This window comes from Vicugna pacos, chromosome 36 (genome assembly GCF_048564905.1).
Source record: "Vicugna pacos chromosome 36, VicPac4, whole genome shotgun sequence".
Classification (NCBI taxonomy): domain Eukaryota; kingdom Metazoa; phylum Chordata; class Mammalia; order Artiodactyla; family Camelidae; genus Vicugna; species Vicugna pacos.
Window position 1 is genome coordinate 3,027,514 of NC_133022.1, and position 20,397 is coordinate 3,047,910.

The following is a 20,397-nucleotide window of genomic DNA, read 5'->3' on the forward strand; positions in this document are numbered from 1 at the left end:
TAGACTGCAGTGAGATTATTGCTCATGACAGCTCACATGTAAATCCATAGGCTTTTTATATGTGTGTGTGTATTCATGTGTGACTGAAACATTGTGCTGCACACCAGAAATTGAGACAACATTGTAAACTGACTATACTTCAATTAAAGAAAAAATTTCTTGTTGAAAAAGGGGTTTTAACCCCGTGATTGTTAGGTCCCAAATTGGCTGGCTTCAGAATTATCCAGAGAGCTTTATAATAAAAAGACTGTGTATCAGCCGCCACCCCAGGACGGTTACATCAGGGACTCTGTGGGGGTGGATTCCAAAAATCAGTATTTCTTACAAATCCCCATGTGTTGGCATTGTTTGGAGTCACTGATCGAGCCATGATGGAGGTATTTGGTGTGAATGATCTCAAATGACGTTTAGGGCCTTGGGTTTCATGTAGCAGTAAGGGATCTGCCTAGACTCCTCCCTCCCTATTTTTTTTCTCCTAAAACTGTGCAATAGAAGAATAAATGAAGCACTGCAAGCGTGTCCCTTTAGCAAAATTGTGAGATAGAGAACGTACACAAGTGATGGGGGGACAAACAGATAGCCTCCAGAGTGACTGTGGAAAGCCGCCACGCTGGAGCAGGGGAGGGGGACCAAGGACCCAGGGTGCAGAATCTGTCCTCTCCTGTCTGTGTATCTACTGCCTGTCCCCACTTTACAAATCAGCGAGCAGTTACCCCAGAAGCAGTGAGACACACCCTGCCGGGGAGCTTCTGAGGGCGTGTCTGAGTGGGAGGTGGGCAAGAACTGCTGGGAGAAGCAGAGATAAAAAGGAATGGGGGGCACATGGGGGACAGAGGTTTTATTTTAGACTTTCTAGAAAAGCACAGTTCTGAGAAAGAGGGGATTAATGTACAGAGCAGAAGCTGGCACTGGCTGAAGGTGCAGGCTGGGGGGGGGGACGGCGGTGATGGGAGCCCTGCTGAAACAGGAGGGGACCTGAGAGTCAGGACCTCCGGCCACCGAGTCACCGTTTATTCATTGCACCATTCATCACTTAGAAGAGGATGCCTTTGAGATGAAAGCTTTCCTAACCACTTTCCTCTTCTAGAGAATTTTCTTAATAGTTTGATCCAGAAAAATCCACCTATTTCAAATTTAAGGGAAAAAATCAACAATTATTTACACAGCATGAGGGGAAAGAGAAAAGAAAATCAAATTTTGTCAGTAGGAGAAAACACACCACCACAAGGTGGAGAAAAGTTGCAGCACCTTGAACATTAATTTTATAATTTAATTACGTTGTGTGTTCACAACACGGAAGTAAACGAACTTGAAGAGAAGACAGGACAGTAAGATGGTGTGAAATAAGGACTGACAGAACTAAGCCATTCGAGGAAAAGACAAAGTCACTTTAGAAATGAGGACCAAATTGCAAGGAGATGGAGGAAGAGGTGACACCTCCGAAAACACAGCAGTGCCATAAAAGGGGGGAAAAAACCCAGAAAAACGAAAGCAGATTGGTTGTAGAAAGACTTCCACGTTCTGGTCTGACTGGTAAGGAGTTTAGGACTGTGATCCAAAAAGCAAAAAGCTGACCAGACTGCAAAGCCAGCCGCTCTTCCGAGATCCGTCGGAGAAGTGGGGTCACAGGGCAGACGGGGCGATTCAGAAAGTCAGTTTAGTGGAGCGGAGACCTGGAAGGAGAAACCTTCATGGAACTTCAGCGGTCAGTGGTTAGTTCCTGGAGGCTCAGTGTGGGCAAACGCGAGAGTGAAGAAAGAAACTCCAGGAGGACCGGTCATAGGGCGCCTTCCACGCTGCTGCGGGGTTGACTTCAGGAGCCCTCCCACATCCTCACCGTGGCTTCTGGAAAAAAAACCCCTCGTGCTTCTCGTGGCAGGAGGGGGAAAGGGACCATTTTGAAATACGCCAGAGCATCCTGTTCTTCCTAACAAGGCCAGCCTTCAGGAGAAGCTTTACCAGAGCCCGACCTACTGGAGATTTATAACCTACCTGGGGGAGCAGGAATAGCCCCCTCGAGCCCCCTCTGGCCATCCTGTCTGGCCTGAGGGGAGGAGGACCCTGAGAGGTGGGGTTCGTGGTGCAGGGACAGAGCCCGCAGGACACAGAGATCCAGTCACAGAGCCGTGGAACGCTGCCACTCCCCCCTCCCCTTGCCCACTCCGCTGCTGAGGGAGCGTTGGCTGCAGTACATTGTGCCCACCTTTCCATGAAAAGTTCCAAGACACACTGAAAGGCAAAATCCGTCCAGTCTGAAGAGACTAAACGAACATCAGAACCAGACTGAGATATGCCAGCAATGTTGGAATTATCAGACCAAGAATTTTTAAACACTGTGATTAATATGCTAAGGATTTTAATGAAAAAAGGCGACAACATGCAAGAACTCATGGGCAATGTAATCAGATCGATGGAAATTCTAAGAAAGAATTGAACATTAATACTAAATATCAAATACACTGTAACCGATGAAGAATTTCTCTGACAGGCTCATCAGCAGACTACACCCAGCTAAGGAAAGAACTGGAAAAAAAAAAAAGAAAAAGAAAAAAGCAACAGAGTATCCAGAACTGTGGGACAGTGACAGAAGGCTTAACACGTGTGACATGGGAATACCAGAAGGAGAAGGGACGGAAGCCATGAGGACTGAGAATGTTTCCAAGTTAATGTACACCAGACCGCAGGTCCAGGAAGCTCAGAGAATTCCGAAGAGGATAAATGCCCAAACCGAAAAAATAAAGGGAAAAAAACAAAACTGCACCTAGGCATATAATACATAAACATCATAAGAGGAAAGATGAAAAATCTTGGAAGAACACAAAGGAAAAAACTTCAGTTACAGAGGAACAAGGATCAGAATTACACCAGACTTCTTGAGCCGCCATGCACGCAAGACGAGAGTGGAGAGAAATACTTAAAATATAGAGAGTTAAAAGAAAAACCCAACAGCCTAGGATTTTGTCTCCTGTGAAATTATCCTTCAAGGTGAAGGAGAAAGAAAAACTTCCTCAAGCAAAAATCAAGGGAATTTGTTCCCATTATACTTGGACTTGCAAGAAATGGTAAAACAAGTTCTTCTGAGAAGGAGAATGATACAGGTTAAAACCTTGGATGTGCGTTAAAAAAAAAGGGGGGAGAAACCTCAGAGAATGCATAAGTGAAGGTGAAACAAAAACTTTTATTTTTATTTTAAAATGACCTAACAGATCAAAAACTGTTCAAAATGATATTTGTTCAAAATAATAGCGGCAGCGTATTCAGCTCTGTTTGCTTCTGTGTTTGTCTGTGTGTGTGCATATATACACGCTTATATGTGTATGTTATGTGTGAGAAAAATGACAGCAAGTGACAAGAGATTGGAGGGAGGAACTGGGGATATTTTGTTATTATAAGGTGCTCGTTCTGCCCTTGAAGTGGTAGGTTGATGTTTGAAAGTGGAGTGGGATTAAATAAGAAAAAAAACATATATAGAGATGCAGAAAAAGCATTTGAAAAAATTCAACACCTGTGCACGATTAAAAAAAAATCTTAGCAAACTAGGAAGAGAGGGGAGCGTCCTCAGCTTGGTAAAGAATGTCCACGAAAAACCTGCATCGCGTTTGATGGTAAGACCCTCAGAGCTTGCCTGCTAGGATCAACAAGACAAGAATGTTCAGTCTCTGATGAGCGTGGATACAGGAATCCTTAGCAAAATACCAGCCAACACAGTCCAAGAGCTTTTTAAAAAAATTTTTTTTCTGTCTTTTTTTTTTTTTTTCCTTTTTGGTGAGAAGATGTAATTAGGTTTACTTATTTATTCTTAGAAGAAGTACCGGGGATTGAACCCAGGACCTCATGCGTGCTAAACATGCACTCTGCCACTTGAGCTATGCCCTCCCCCATCAGGAGCTCTCTAAAAGGATATGCCTGATCCGCGGGATTTGCCCCAGGGGTGCCAGGATGTCGCGTCTCAGCAAACGCAAGCCAGTAAATACAATACACGACGTTAACAGAATGGAGGCTAAAAATCATATGGTCGTCTCAATAGATGCAGAAAAGGCATTTGATAAAATTCAGCATACTTTCATCATAAAAGCTCTCAACAAGTTGGATACAGAAGGATATACCTCGACATAACAAAAGCCCACAGCTGTCCTTATACTCGGTGACACGCATGTAGCTAACAGTGCTCAGCCTTTCCTCTTACAGCAGGAACAAAAGAGAGGATGCCCAGTCTTGCCACTTCTGTTTAACACAGTGCTCAAAATTCTAGCCGGAGAAGTTATGCCCCATGAAAGAATGAATGAATGAGTGAATGAACTAACAAACAAAATCAGAAAGAAATAAAATTGTTTCTGTTTGCAGGTGACATAATCTTATATATAAAAAAATCCCTGAAGACGCCACCAAAAAAATTAACCGATTGAAAAAAGCCCATAAATTCAGTTGAGTTGCAGGATACAGCAATCAGTTGTGCTTTTATACACTAACAACAAAGCACTGCAGAAGGAGTTTAGCAGAACAATTCCATTTACAACAGAATCAAAGAAAAATCCTTAGGAATAAATTTAACCAGAGGTAGAAGACCTATATACTGAAAATTGTGACACTGATGAAAGAAATTGAAGACGCTGCAAGTAAATGGAGCGATATTCCCTGTTTATGGATTGGAAGCATAGCGTGGCTAAAATGTCCATACTACCCAAAGTGGTCTATAGATTTAGCGCAGCTTTTATCAAAATTCTAACGATGTTTTCCGGAGAAATTGAAAATCAATCCTAAAATTTCTGTGGAACTACTGAAAACCCAGAATAGCCAAAGCAATCTTGAGAAAGCTGGGGGCATGACACGTCCTCATTACAAAGGGCTGGTGAGCAAAGCAATATATTAGTGGCATCAAAACAGGCATGGAGATAAGGGGAGGGCATAGCTCAAGTGGTAGAGCACATGCTTAGCACGCAAGAGGTCCTGGGTTCAATCCTCGATACCTCCTCCAAGAATAAACAAATAAACGTAATTACCTCCCAACAACCAAATACAATACAATAAAATAAGCCAGGCGTGGAGACCAGTGGAACAGAATAGAGCGCCCAGAAGTAAACCCACGTATGAATGCAGTTAGTTAATCCTGGACAAGGCAGCAAGAACACGCAGTGGGGAAATTGTCTCTTCAAGTGAGTGTGTTGGGAAAACTGGACTCCTGTCTTACACCGCTCGCAAAAAGTGGACTCAAAATGGATTAAAGACTTGAATATGCAAGGCCTGAAAGTGTAAAACTGCTAGAAGAATCTGGCAGTAATTCTTTTGGACATCGTGCTAACAGCACAACCGACGAAACCAAACAGACGGGGGGCACATCAAACTGAACAGCTTCTACACTGCAAGGGAGACAATCAAAACGAGATGGCAGCTTACTGAACTGGAGAAAATGTTTGTAGACCGTGCCTCTGCTAAGGGGCTAGTACTCAAAGCGTATTAGGAACGTGCGTGACTCAACAGGGAAAAACAAATGATCAATTAAAACATGGACCCAGGGACCTGAGTGGACATTTTTCCAAAGAAGGCATCCATACGGCTGGCATCTATATGAAAATGCTCAGCGTCACTCATCATCGGAGAAATGCAAATGAGAACCACAATGAGATACCACCTCACACCTGTTAGTTAGGAAGGCTTTTTGTTTAAAAAATTAAAAAAAAACAAGAGACAAGTGTTGGGGAGGATGTGGAGAAAAGGGAAACCTAGTACACAGGGAGAGTATAAATCGGTGCGGCCACTGTGGAAAACAGTATGGAGGTTCCCCTGAAAATTAGAAATGAAACTGCTAATAGGTCAGCAGTCTCGCTTCTGGGGAAGTCAGTGTCTCAAAGAGCTGTCCGCACCCCCACGTTCACAGCAGCATCGTTTACAACAGCCGAGACACAGAAGCCACCTGAGTTCCCATCGATCCTTGAATGGAAAAGGGTTGTGATCTAAAAAACGTATCTACTGGTTCTTCAATAAAATTATAAATCCAAAAGGGAAGAAAAAAAGAGGTTGTGATCTACCGATGTATGTATGTGTCTGTCTGTCCATCCGTCCATCCATCTGTTCATCCATCTACCCATCCATCTGTCTATCCATCCATCCATCCATTCATCCGTGTATCTATCTGTGTGTCTGACTTTCTGTCCATCCATCCATCCATGTATCTATCCATCCATCCATGTATCTATCCACCCATCCATCTCCCCATCCATCCATCCATGTATCCATCTATCCATCCATCCATCCATCTCTCTCTATCTATCCGTCTGTCTGTCCATCCATCCATTCATGTATCTATCCATCCATCCATCCATCCATCCATCCATGTGTCTGTGTATCTATCCATCCATCCATCCATCTATCCATCCATCCATCCATCCATCTAGATGTCTTATCTATCTAGCTGTCTGTCTAATGGAGTGTTACGCTGTCTATGCATGGAATGTTCAGCCACGAGAAAGAAAGAAATCTTGTCATTTGTGACAACGTGGACGGTCCTAGAGGACATTATGCTAAGTGAAAAAAGCCTGACAGAGGAAAGACACAAACTGTGTGATCTCACATACATATTAATTCTTCAAAGAGACAAACCAGAAATCGAACTCATGAAAACAGGGTAGAAGGGGGATCACCAGGGGTTGGGTGGTGGGGGAAATGCAGAAGTGGCGGTCCCAGGGCACGAGCCTTCAGCTACAGTGTCTACATTTGTACAGATCTCGTGCCGCAGGGGAGTTCACAGTGTTTCCTTGTCTACGTGTAACTCGCTGAGAGAGCAGGTCTGAGGCGTTCTCATTAATACACGCACAGACCTCAGGTGATAACTGTGTGGGGTGATGGACGTGCCAGCCTGACTGCGGTATATTTCCCAGCGCACATCACATCGTCCTAAATGTGTACTTCACTGTATATACAGCTGTATTTGTCGGTTGTACCTCAATAAAACTGTGGGAATAAACAGCAAGGCCCCACTGTATATAGCACAGGGAACTATATTCAAGATAACACCTTTAAACTTGTTTTCAATTTTTTCTCCCCTGAGTTTTGTTTTTTTTTTCATTTTTAAGAAACATATGTAATTTGGTGTTGCCCCTTCCGAAACACAGGCTTTCTGTATAGGCTTTTCCTGGAAGCATAAAATAATGTCCTGAAGGTGCAAAGGCAAGGCAGTAACGCTTTGCTTGGGGGCGGGGGCTCCTTGCAGGCATAGCCCTCCTGTACCTGCAGCTGTACCGGGTCACGCGTGACCAGACCTACCTGCTCCGGTCCCTGGACTACGTGAAGCGAACGCTTCGGAACCTGAGCGGCCGGAGGGTGACTTTCCTCTGCGGAGATGCCGGGCCCCTTGCCGTCGGGGCTGTGGTTTACCATAAACTCAAAAGCGACTGCGAGTCCCAGGAGTGCATCACGAAGTGAGTTTTCAAAGCTACAAGTACTTTCTCCAAATTCTCAGTCTTGCTGCAGAAAGAGATTCAAAAGCAAAATTGGATTTTAATTCATTGACTCCTGCAAACAGGGCTCCGCTAGAAGCGAGGAGTTTGTGTAGTGGTCCTGGTCACATGCTCCCTTGCTGTCCAAGCATGTGTTTGCCTTAACTTCCCCTCAGATTGAGGGGGGACCAAACATGGTTTCTCCTAAGTGGTTTTTGGTTGCCTTCAGTGCATGAAAATCAGCTTGTACACCTTAGGTGCACTTTAATTGTCTGTGAAACGATTAGAGATTGTGAACTTTTACTGCACCTGTTGGCTCATCTTCTCCTGAAGCGGCAGAATTCGGGGCTCACCGCCGTGGTCTGGAAGCATGTCTGGCAGGTGCCCGTTGGTTAATGCTTGTTAAAGATGGGGCGGCTCAAGCTATACATTTTGGTAACATTGTCATTAAGGTTTTAAATCACTTCCTTGTAATTCTGGATTTCAGAACTGAGTGTCTTGCATGATTCAGAGCACCGTACGTGGTTCGTATGTATGTATCTTACCTGTTTTAGATGTAAATATAGAACTTTTGAACAGGAAGCTGTTTTGTGATTAGTTTTGAGATCTGAGAGAGAAATCTGGTTCTGTAGTGGGGAAGTTTTTGTTTTCCTTTTTTTTTTTTTTAAATCTGTTTAAAAGGAAACAGATGATCTCTAAGGTGAGAGGGCTACTTGCGGTTTCAGGGGAAGGCACCGCAGACATTCGCGGGTCATTTTTCTTGTCGCGTAGACTCTTACAGCTCCAGAAGAGCATCGTCTGCCGGGAATCGGACCTTCCCGACGAGCTGCTGTATGGCCGGGCCGGTTATCTGTACGCCTTGCTCTACGTGAACTCGGAGGTGGGCCCCGGCGCCGTGTGCGAGTCAGCTATCAAAGAGGTACTGTGGGATGCCCTCGACCGCGGCGTCCTGTCCCCGCCGCCTGGCTGCTTGTACAGACTTAGAGGGGTGGCTGGACTCTGCCTCTGGGCGGGGGGAGTAATTTCCTAAGGCATCTCATAAGATTAATAAGCAGCCCCCTTTTCTTTTCTCCTATCAGGGATTTTTTTTTTTAAAAGTTAGATCTGTGTTAATTAAGCTGTTTTCACTAGAACCAAACAGCATCTTCAGAAAGACAGGATGTTTATTTCTCCTTCGCGAGGTCTCTGAACAGCTGGGGAGTCCAGGCGAATATGGTTCTTCTGCCTCGCTCCACCTTATCTTAGGGCTGGGCCCTTCTCTGCAGGACCAGAGCCAGCTGAGCACCGGCAGCCCCCGGGGTGGTGAGGAGGTGGAGGCTGAGCACCTTCCTTAAGGCCGACTAGAAGTTGCCCACCTCCCTTCTGCTCACATCCCACTTGAAGACCTCAGTCAGATGACTGTGTCCAGCTGTCTGCATCTTAGAGGCCAGATGCTCAGCTAAAACTTGGAGCATTGTTACCAAAAGTATACAGGGGAGAGGGTATGAGGAAACAGTGAGTGTCTTTGCCCCGTAATCATGACAGTTTTGATCTAACTAGAATCCTGCAATACACCTCCTTTCCTTAGCCTTTCATGAATAAAGCCAGTTCCTCCAGCCTCGGACGATGTGCAGTCAGCCCTCAGCACCTGCTGGGGATTGGTGCCCGGAATCCTCTCAGACACTCGAATGCTGGGATGTTGAAGTCCCTTGTGTGAAGTGGTCTATTTGCATGTAATCTGCACACGCCCTCCCCTGTACTTTAAATCATCTCTAGATGACTTGTCATACCCAGTGTAAATGCTAGGTAAATAGTGGCACATATGCAGCCAAGTCAAGTTTTGCTTTTTGGGAACTTCCTGAATTTTTTTGCTGAGGTTGGTTGAATCTGTGGGTGTGGAACCTGCGGTGGACACGGAGGGGGGACTGTACTTGCCAGTCTTTTTGGGAAAACATTGAAGCGACAAAGCAAGTAAAAAGCGTAGGAGAGTTGTAGAAGTTTTTCTCGGTACTAGTGAACTGTTCATACAAAGACCCTCTGAGTTCTTGGTTTCTACTTCTTAATATCTTTTTCTGTTCTGAGATTGTCTTCTGATTTCTCTCTGTCTGTATTTATTAATTAATAAAATAAAGGTAACAATGTTGGCTACTAACTGAAGATTTTTAGATCGTCACCTGTCTATGTAAAGACGTGTCGTTACTGTTAATTAGGCTAAAACAGATTTCGGTTCTTAAACTTGTGCTGTCTCGTCGTCTCTGCAGGTGGTCGATGCTATAATCGAGTCGGGCAAGGCTTTGTCACGGGAGGAGAAGAAGGCCGAGCGCTGCCCGCTGCTGTATCAGTGGCACAGGAAGCAGTACGTCGGCGCGGCCCACGGCATGGCCGGCATCTACTACATGTTAATGCAGGTGCGTGGCTGGCGCTGGGACCACATTCGAACAGATCCCCGCTGGGACAGGAGACGGGGACTTTAGTCTTACTACAAACCAAGCAGGTCGAAATGAAATGAGGATCCTGCCTGGAGTCCTGGCTCCCTAGGCCCTGCTGCATCCCCAGGCAGGGACCTCCTGAAAGCACATCCCGTGTGCAGTTTCGCGCTGGATTAGATGTCTGCTGCCCAGCTGTATTTCTGTCCAGGTCCTCCTGTTCTTGTAATAGAAAACCTTCCAGGGGCTGGAAGGGCTTCTGGAATCCAGACTGGGGCAGAGGCCTTTTCATACTCAGATACCCACAACTTGCTATCAGTTGCGTTCAGAATTTTTAACTATTTTACTGTTGTGGTTAGGATCTTGTCTCCGAGTCATCCCTGACGTCTGGTGAGTTAAGTACTGACTCTTCCATCACACAAAGACCTCACCCTGAGTACTGCTGTGGCCTGCTTCCAGCCTTACGGCCTGTGGGTCCTGTGGGTCCCCTCTCTGCTCTGCGCACAGCCTTCAGGCAGACCTTGGAGACATCACGGGTTCAGTTCCAGACCGCTGCGATAAAGCAAATACCGCAGTGAAGCTAGTCATGGGAGCTTTTGGTTGCCCAGTGCATATGGTAAAAACTCTTACCTTAGTGGATATAGAGGGAGTATATCTCAATGTAATAAAAGAACGAAGCTGGAGGAATAACCCTCCCAGACGTCAGACAATATTACAGAGCTACAGGAATCAAGACAGCATGGTATTGGCACAAAACCAGACACATGGACCAATGGAACAGAATAGAGAGCCCAGAAATGAACCCACAGACATGTGGTCAGTTCATCTTTGACAAAGGAGGCAAGAATATGCAGTGTACAAAAGACAGTCTCTTGGGCAAGTGGTGTTGGGAAAGCTGGACAGGTGCATGTAAATCAGTGATATTAGATCCCTCCCTCACACCACACACCAAAGACTTAGACATAAGACCAGACACCATAAACCGAGAAGAAAACATAGGCGAGATGTTCTGTGATATAAATCGTAGCAGTGTTCTGCAACGTCAGTGTATCAAGGCAATAGAAATAAAAACAAAAATAAACAAACCTGATTAAACGTAAGCTTTTGTACAGCCAAGGAGACTATCAACAGAGCAAAAAGACAGCGTACAGAATGGGAGAAAATATTTGCATATAATGCGACTGATGAGGGCAGGTTTTTCATAAGGCTAGTTTCCAAATCAGGCATTTTTCACAGAAAAATCCTCTAGGAGCGAGTTCTACCCAATACACATGTAATTTACATAGATTCCTCACCGTGACACTCCTGCCCAGAACTGAAACGGGGGCTTCATGAGTGTCCACACAGCCAGCCTCACACACCACCGGCTCTCCCTCCCTGGCTGGCAGCACCGCCTCCATCTCCCACGGAGACTGAAGTTTCTTTTTCTGGAGAAACAGTTTAGATAAGAGATTTGTAGATAAAGGTGTGTGAACATCTTCATTTAAAAAGTTAGCTAGGATCCTGTGGTGGTTAATTTTATCTGTTAACGTGGCCGGGCTGCCATGCCCGGGTGTCGGGTCACACGTTATTCTGGGTGTTTCTGAGGGTGTAATGGTTGAGATTTACGTTTCAACGGGTGGACTTTGGGTGAGGATATTTGCTCTCCACGAGATGGGTGGGCCTCGTCTAATCAGTCGAAGGCCTCACTGAGCAAGAAAGAATTCTCCAGCGAACGGCTTTCAGCTTTGTGTGCAGTGTCAACAGGGATTAATGCCCAAGTCTTAAGTAGCTGGAGAATTAATTCCAATTTTAGATGCTCCTCAGTATTCCAGGTTAATTGCTGCTTAATTACACGTAGAGGTTAAAAAAAAAAAACCACGGAAAAATAAATGTTTTGGTTTTGTTTGTTTAAAGCCAGCAGCAAAAGTGGACCAAGAAACCTTGACTGAGATGGTGAAACCCAGCATTGATTACATGCGCCACAAGAGGTTTCGATCTGGGAATTACCCGTCGTCGCTGAGCAATGAGACAGACCGGCTGGTGCACTGGTGCCACGGGGCGCCGGGTGTCATCCACATGCTCATGCAGGCGTACAAGGTCAGTGCAGCCTGTGTCCTGAGCACCCACGTGTGCAGAGACAGTCAGCACCTCCAAGCTTCCCGTTTGATTTTGATAAGCGCGTTTGCTTGCAAATGTAAAACCTTTTTGAATTCACTTTTTTACAGAAAGTCTTTTTATTTCGCTGCTCATCACTGGGGTTAGAGCTGTCAGTGTACATGTGTGTGTTTTAACAGGAATCGTATTCATGTGTTAAAAAAAACAACCCAAATGACAGCATACTAATGATTTTTATTCTAATAAGTATGAATAACCAGTAAGGCAGTGGACAGTATTATAACCAAAATGCTTCTTTATTTGACGTTGCATCATTTGATTTCCTTGTTTGCATAAGCTTTTATTGCTTGATATGATGGTGAAGATTCAGGAGCTTTTAAATTTGAGTTTAAAACTACTATAAAATTAAAAAAAACTACTATAAAATTATTTACAAGAGATAAATGTGGCATTCAAATTTTTACACTTAGTGGGTATTGCGGGAAAATAGGCAGTAATTTTACTAATTAATTGCAGTAGGGTCTAGATCTGGGCACAGTTTTAAGAATACTGTTGATTCCTCTCCTGGACTTTGAGTTGTCATGCCAGTTGAAAGCGAACAACGCTGCTTCTGCAATTTTATTTCTGTTTTAATGCATCGTTATTTGTAATAATTAATGTCGGAGATTGTTGCTTATAGACCCAAGTATGTAACTGTCAGCGCAGTGATCGGTAAGTGTCTGGCAGGGTCTCTCAGTTCTGCAGAAACAGGTGGAGTCATGGGAGCAGAATTCACGTGTCTACCTGACAGTTAGAGAAGAACTGGCCCCTGATTGAATTTTATTTTCCTTTTACGAGTAACTACAGTAAGTTAGAAAAACTGAGGAATTCGCTCATGTTTTCGGCTTATTTCTCAGAATTTTTTAGTCCTACAGCAATAACACGAAAAATAATTCGCATAATGTAAAAGTCAAGTATAAGCATTCAAGAAAGTAACTCAAAGATACGATTTTTGGTGAGAGGGAAGCGCGGTAAGTATACTTTTTGGAAATAGGAAGAACTTAGTGATTCATGTTCCTAACGCTATTTCAGCTTTTGAATTGAAACTCGATTCTGTTCACATCGCTGCCTCCCGTTTTCTAGACTTCAGAGCGGTTGTATCTTCAGGGACATAGAGATAAGCCTGTAATGTTAAAAATATCCAACCAGAGTATCTGAGCACAGTATTTGACAGCGCAAGCAGGAATCCTCTGATACTCAGAACAGACACATGACTTCGTTGAAAGTGGAAGTTTCTGCTTGTCAGACCCCTTTTGTCTTTCGCATTAAAGACGATCAGCTGTCGAGGGAGGCACTCCTGGTGGCTGATGACCTTGGCTCCTGGGGGTCTCCCCACGCGTTTCAGCGCCTGAGCCGCGGGCGGTGAGCATTAAGACCCCGCGCTTAGTCACTGGAACTTCATTTTGTCCATTTGTGTCAAGATTCTCAAACATGAGGAAGGAGGAAGTACAGCAGGATTTTCTGGGGCAGAGGCACCAGTGGGAATTTGGAGACACATTTATAACACGGTTTTACAGTTGGGGGTAAAGGGAGGGAGGGTGTAGCTCCAGCGGTAGAGTGCGTGCTTAGCACGCATGAGGTCCTGGGTTCGATCCCCAGTCCCTCCTCTAAAAATAAACTGAATTGCCCCCCCCCGCCAAAATAAAGTAATTAAATACTATAATAATAAATAAACATATTTAAAAAAACAAAACAATTGGGGTTAAAAATACATCTTCCTAGTGTAAGTTAGTGAGTGGAGTGAAATTTGTGTTTGGCTGGGGCAGGGGGTGGTGCTAGGGAAACCCAGCTCTTAGACTGTTTTCTCTCAAGTTACTGTTAACTCAGAGTAAGAGGGTCCGCGTCCATTGAGACCATCTCTTAAAATCAGGAAGTGTTTAAATTTTGTTGAGTAACAAGCGTTGAACAGTGCCTTATGCTGGCACATAAAGACGTTAAGTGCTTCAGGAACACTTATGAAGGCGTAAGGTGTTCAAGCATTTGAAAAACGTAATTAATGTCTTTTACAAATAAAATTGTAAGTTGAGTCCAGCTTCACTCACTTTGTTTTCCCTTCCTGTAGGTGCTAATCACCTTTCAGCTAGGGTTTGCTCTTCTTTGTATGAATATGTTATTTTATTTTATTTTATTTTATTTTATTTTATTTTATTTTATTTTATTTTATTTTGTTTTGTTTTAACTTTTTTTATTGAGTTATAGTTGTTTTACAATGTTGTGTCAAATTCCAGTGTAGAGCACAATTTTTCAGTTATACACGAACATGCATATATTCATTGTCACATTCTTTTTCGCCGTGAGCTGCCACAAGATCTTGTATATATTTCCCTGTGCTCTACAGGATAATCTTGTTTATCTATTCTATATACACCTGTCAGTATCTACAAATTTTGAACTCTCCGTCTATCCCTTCCCACCCCCCGCCCCCTTGGCAACCACAAGTTTGTTTTCTGTGTCTGTGAGTCTGTTTCTGTTTCGTGTTTCTGTTTTGTTTTTTGTTTTATTTTTAAATTCCATATATGAGCAATCTCATATGGTATTTTTCGTTCTCTTTCTGATTGACTTCACTTAGAATGACATTCTCCAAGGACATCCATGTTGCTGCAGATGGCATTATTTAATCCTTTTTCATGGCTGAGTAGTATTCCATTGTATAAAAATACCACAGCTTCTTTACCCAGTCATCTGTTGATGGACATTTAGGTTGTTTCCATGTCTTGGCTGTTGTAAATAGCGCTGCTGTGAACATTGGGGTGCAGGTGTCTTTTTGAAGTAGGGTTCCTTCTGGATATATGCCCAGGAGCGGGATTCCTGGGTCATATGGGAAGTCTATCCTAGGCTTTTGAGGAATCTCCACAGTTTCCCACAGTGGCTGCACCAAACTGCATTCCCACCAGCAGTGCAGGAGGGTTGCCTTTTGTATGAACATGTATTATTTAAAATTATTTAGTATTTTAGATGGCCTTGGGAAAAAAAGTCAAGATTTTAACAGTATTTCCATGCTGTGGTAGGAACTTTATTAATTGTAAATGGTTTCCCAACAAATTACATTTGGGGACCTCATAGCTGGAAGCTACTTTGATGAAGAGCTAACAGTCAGTTCTTGATTATCTGACGGTAAATCACAGGTAATGGCAACAAATTCTGCCTTCCTCTGACTGCACATTTAAGCCCTAGGACACTAGCAGTTTGTATGGACTTGGCGGGGTAAACAAATGCTCACGTCGGTCAAATGACATTGCATTTGGAAAGGTAAACACGTTGCCCGAGAAAGCCACAGAAGTCACCCTGAAGTGGTACCAGTGAATCCTTTGATTCTGCGCTAAATGAACGAGACAGCTGTACCCCCCTCCCTAAACCCGCAAGCCTGCTCTGACATTCCCAGAACAGAGCTGTGTTAGGAATGTGTCCTGATGGGCACCTGCTGACTGTACATCAGGAAATATTTTCATAGAAATTATGTTCCAAAAGCTCATTTGTAAGTTGGTTTTTCCCAACATGGAATGTCTTTCCAGGTGGTGTATATCAGAGTCACCTGGAGAGATTTTTTCCAGCTGTGCCTCCTTCTTCCTCAAGATTCTGATATCTTCCTAATGTTAAGCATTATTTATAAACATACTATGATTTATCGCTTTGTTTTTCAACTGTGTCTGCTTTTTTTTTTTTTACACTATTTTGAATAAGCCGCAGTGAACATTCTTGCTCCAGGTCTTTCTGTGGACGTGTGTTTTCATTTCTTTGGCGCTGATGCCTGGGAGTGGAATTGCTAAATCAGAAAGTAGCTTGTTGAGTTCGCTAAGACCCTGAGCCGTTTTTCATTCTGTCAGCGGCTCAGGGGAGTTCTGGTTGCTCCACATCTCTGCCAACACTTGACATTGGAAGCCTTAGTTTTACTCTGGTGGGTGGTTCATCGTGGTTTTAATTTGAGTCTTCCTGATTAAGGATGTGGAGCAGTTTTGCTTGTTCTCATGGGTCGTGTGTACAGTTGACCCTTGGACAACGTGGATTTGAACCGTGTGGGGCCACTTTTATGAGGATGTTTTCAGTCAATAGTTACAGTACCACACAGTCCAGGGCGGGTTGAATCTGAGGATACAGAAGGGCACGCAGAGGGGGCCGACGGTAACGTTATGTAAGTGTTTCCAGCCCCCACGTTGCTCGTGGGTCGGCTGTGTATCTTTGTTGAGTGTCTGTTCATGTCTTTTACCCACACTGTTTTATGTGTTTTATTTTTTATCCCTTCATTACTGAGTTGTAAAAGTTCTTCATATGTTCTGGTTACAAGTCCTTTTATTAGATACATATTTTGGAAATAATTTCTCCCAGTCTGTAGTTGGCCTAATCGTATTCTTTTTTTTTTTAGTCTTTTTTTATTATTTTTTATTGATTTATAATCATTTTACAATGTTGTGTCAAATTCCAGTGTAGAGCACAATTTTTCAGTCATTCATGGACATATACACACTCATTGTCACATTTTTAAATCATATTCTTTATGAATATGAATACAGTTTTTAATTCTGATAAAGTCTATCTTACCCTTTTTTTTTTTAATGGCAGTCACTTTCTGTATCTTGTCTAAGAGATGTTACTTACCCCCAGGTTACACCGATAATGTTCTCCAGCATGCTTCGTAGATTTAGATTTTACATTTAGAACTGTGATCTGTCTCAAATTAAGTTTTGTATGTTATAGGAGGAGGTAATCAGGTTTATTTATTTACTGATTTATTTTAACAGAGGGACTGGGGATTGAACCCAGGACCTCGTGCATGCTCACTAAGCACGCGCTCTAGCCCTGAGCTCCACCCTCTCTCCCTAGTTTTGTATGTTACATGAAGCAAGAAGTGAGGTTTTTCTTCTAACCATAGGGGTATCTGCTTGTTCCCACATCACTTTTGTGGGAACTTATTTCCCCCCCCATTTGATTGATTCGGTGCGTGTAAAGGCACTTGGTCAAGACCAAGGGACCTGGTAAGTGTGGGTTCATTTCTGGGCTCTGTTCTGTTACTCTGGCCTGTTTACCTGTCACTGCGGTGCCATGTGGATTGAATTAGTCTAGCTTTATTGTAAGTTTCAAAGTCAGGTGATTTAAGGCTGCAACTTTGTTGCTATTTTTGAGAATTGCTTTAAATAGTCCACATTGGAATCCTTTGCATTCCTATATAAATTTTAGAAATTAGTTTGTCAGTGTCTGCAAAAGAGGTCTGTTGGGATTGTGACTGAAGCTGCATTCCATCTGTAGATCAATTTTGGTAGAACTGATGTCAGTATTGACTGTTCCTACCCACAGATACGGTGTATCTCTCCATTTATTTGCATTTTCTTTCACATATGTCAGTAACATTTTATACTTTTTGATGTCTTTGTATTTAATGTGTGTCTCTTCATAATTGGGACTTGCCTAGCAAGGCAGTCTCACAATCTCGGCCTTTAATTTGGAATGTTCAGTTCATATATAGTTAATGTCATTATTTATATGGTTGGATTTAGCTCAGCCTCTTTTCCACGTGGTTTCTATCGGCTGCATCTTAGAACTTTTTGTTTTGATCTTTGGTTTTTTTCCTTCTTGCCTTTTTCAGGGAGGTAGGAGAGATTAATTGGATATTTCCCAGAATTCCATTGTGATTTCTCTGTTGGCTCTTCAACTGTGTCTGTTTGCACGTATTTTTAGTGGTCGCTCAATACGCGTCTTTAACGTTGCAACATACAGATTGCAGTACACGTTGACTTTTCACAGTCTGCTCAGAGTTAACACTGTGACTTCACCGAAACTGTAGGAAAGGACCGGGTGCGCGTTGTCTGACTGCAGTTGCATACATCATTACTGTCAGACATGTCAGCAAGCGCTGCAGACCCCCAATACCATTTTATAATTTTTGCTTTTTGAATAGTCCTGTGTGTTTTAAAGAAATCAAGACAAAAAACATGGTCTTTGATATCTGTTTGTGTACTTCCCCTTTTCAGTGCTCTTCATTCCTTCTGGACGTTCCAGCCTCTCACCTCCTTCGGCCCAAAGAACCTCCATTAGCATTTCTTGTGGTCTAGGTTTGGTGACCACACGTTGATTTTCACGCATCTTACATCTGTCTTTATTCCCCCTTCATTCTTTGAAGATATTTCTGCTGAGAGTAGAATTCTACGCTGACAGTTTAATTTTTTCCTTTCAGAACTTCAAAGATTCAGCGCCAGTGTCTCGTGGCCTCCACGGTTCTGAGAAGTCCGTCATCCGTTACGCGCAGTGTGTGTCTTCTCCGGAAGCTTTCAGAATCTCCTCTTTTTTGGTTTTCAGTCTTATCACGCTTGCACCCCTGTGTCTCTGTGTATTTCTCCTGCTTTGACATTCCTTAAGCTCCTTAAACTTGTAATTGCATGTCTGTCAGTGCATTTGCTGAACTTAGGCCATTACTTTCCAACAGGTCTCTGAGGCTTTTATTTTTAGGGTTTTTTTTCCTTTTCTGTAATTCAGATTGTGTAATTCCTGTATAACTTCCATTTATCCGGCTTCGTCTTCACTAGTGGTTTCCTTTCCTACGTCCAGTCTGCAATTCAGCCTACTCAGTGAGTTTACTTATCTCACTTGTTGGCGCTTTTTCAGTTCCCGGGTTTCTGTTTCTTTTTATAGTAACATTTTCTCTCAGATTTCCAGACCCTTCATTGGTGATGAGTGTAGTTTCCTTTTCATCCTGAAAGATTTTAAATGACTGCCTCAGATCCTCGTTTCTGTTTTCAACACTTGGTCGTCTCAGCATCCATCGGAGAAGTCACAACGGCCACCCAGAGTTACACAGTTAGTGTTCGTGGAAGAGGGAATCCAGCCAGTGTCTACTTACTCCAGGTCCCTTGTGTCCGGAGACAGCGCATGCCTCTTCCGACCTTTTGTCCTGACATTGCTCAGGGAAATTTACCATTCGAGAAAAGAAGGTGGATAAGTAAACAGATTTTCTGGCCAAGTTTGAATGGCTACGATGGAGAGGTGTTGGGGCAAGGAATAGCAACTTTATTTGGAAAGCTGGCAGACCGAGAAGATGGGGGCTAATGTCCTGGAGAACCATCTTCCCTGAGTCAGAATTCAGGCTCCTTTTATACTAAACAGGGGAGGGGGTGTGGTTGGTTGTTGCAAACTTCTTGGTCCAGGAATCCTTTATTCTTGCAGCTGTCCCCGGGGGTCAGGTCATGGTGCCCCTGCAAACCTTCAGCAAAATAAATGTTATTTTCTTTTCTGCAACTTGTTGTCTTTAAGTACAAAAGTGTTAACATCCTTAAAGGGCAGAGCCCTGAGAACGGGCTCTCCTGTCTATTTCAGGCTAAAGGCAACATTGCTTTACAAAAGGTGCAGAGCCAGCAAGACTGAGCCCAGAAAACAGGGCACAGGGTTAAAGCCAAAGGAACAGGTCTCAAATGGAGTCAGATCTGTTCTTTTCTGTTACACTATTAGCTTTGATCAAATGTCTGTGTCGGGTGGGCAAGTTTCTCTTTATAGTTCATCTTAAGAGGCTTCAGACACAAGTGACAGGACGGAGCGCGTGTGCTGGCAGGGCAACGTGAAGGAATGGTCGTTGATGGCGGCTCGGAAGTCGTTAGCTCTGTCTGGGTGCCAGGCAGTGTTCTAAGAGCTTCTTGTACGTGACTTCATCTTCACCCAGCAAGCCGCTGAGATAAAGAAATGGTGAAGAAGACGCAGACATAAGAGGCGAACTGTCTTGCCCAGGGCCCCCACTAACGGTGACAGAGCTGAGATGCAGACGCCGGCAGTCTGGCCCCAGAGCCCGCGTCTCAGTGCTTTCGTGACTGCAGGTTGCTTCTGACCCCGCGAGACGCTGCCCCGGGAGCGGTGACTGACGTGGGAGTGTGGCCCTGCCCCGGGCGGGCTCTGGGTGCAGTTCAGGCCTTTGCTTTCCCTGCAGCCTCCGACCTTCTCAGCCACGTGCCCAGGAGGAGGTCACTGCTCGGCAGTCACAGGGAGGGTCCTGTTTTCCACCCCAGGAAGGTGTCCCCAGTGACCTTTTTGCCGCTGATCCGTGGTCCAAAACTCGTTTGCCCTAGAATGTAGTGAGCCAGGCAGGTGGAGATTGCTCATGATTCGGAGGAGAGGACGAGGGAGAGGCCATAGCGATGTGTGAAGGGAATCTGGGGAGGTGACAATGGCGCTTTGTCTCGCCGGGCGTGCTTTGTCTGTCTGTCCGCTTAAACCCCTCCCCGGAGCTGGAAGTGCTGTGCGAGTGTATGTCCTCTCATGGGGCACTTTTCGTGCGTGGCTGACCTGGGATATAGAATGTTCCAGACGTAGCCACCAGGATGCTGTGAAACCGCCGACCGCCCGCTACACGGGCAGGAATTTCAGGGCCGCAGCCTGCGGCCCAGGAAGCGCAGGACGGTCTGTTGGTGAAAAAAACATCTTCACAAAAGAGATCTGCTAGTTTCCCC

The 20,397-nt window shown here is 44.1% G+C and overlaps 1 protein-coding gene across 2 annotated transcripts in view; it reads left to right on the forward strand.

Moving 5' to 3' along the window:
* The window catches only part of LANCL2 (LanC like glutathione S-transferase 2), a 54,857-nt gene that overhangs the window by 26,542 nt on the left and 7,918 nt on the right, over window positions 1-20,397 (forward strand). For both annotated transcript variants that reach the window (XM_072955559.1, XM_072955560.1), the window contains exons 3-6: window positions 7,208-7,415; window positions 8,205-8,352; window positions 9,674-9,820; window positions 11,735-11,917. In XM_072955559.1, coding sequence (XP_072811660.1) covers window positions 7,208-7,415; window positions 8,205-8,352; window positions 9,674-9,820; window positions 11,735-11,917 — 686 coding nt within the window. The remainder of the gene's footprint in view (window positions 1-7,207; window positions 7,416-8,204; window positions 8,353-9,673; window positions 9,821-11,734; window positions 11,918-20,397) is intronic.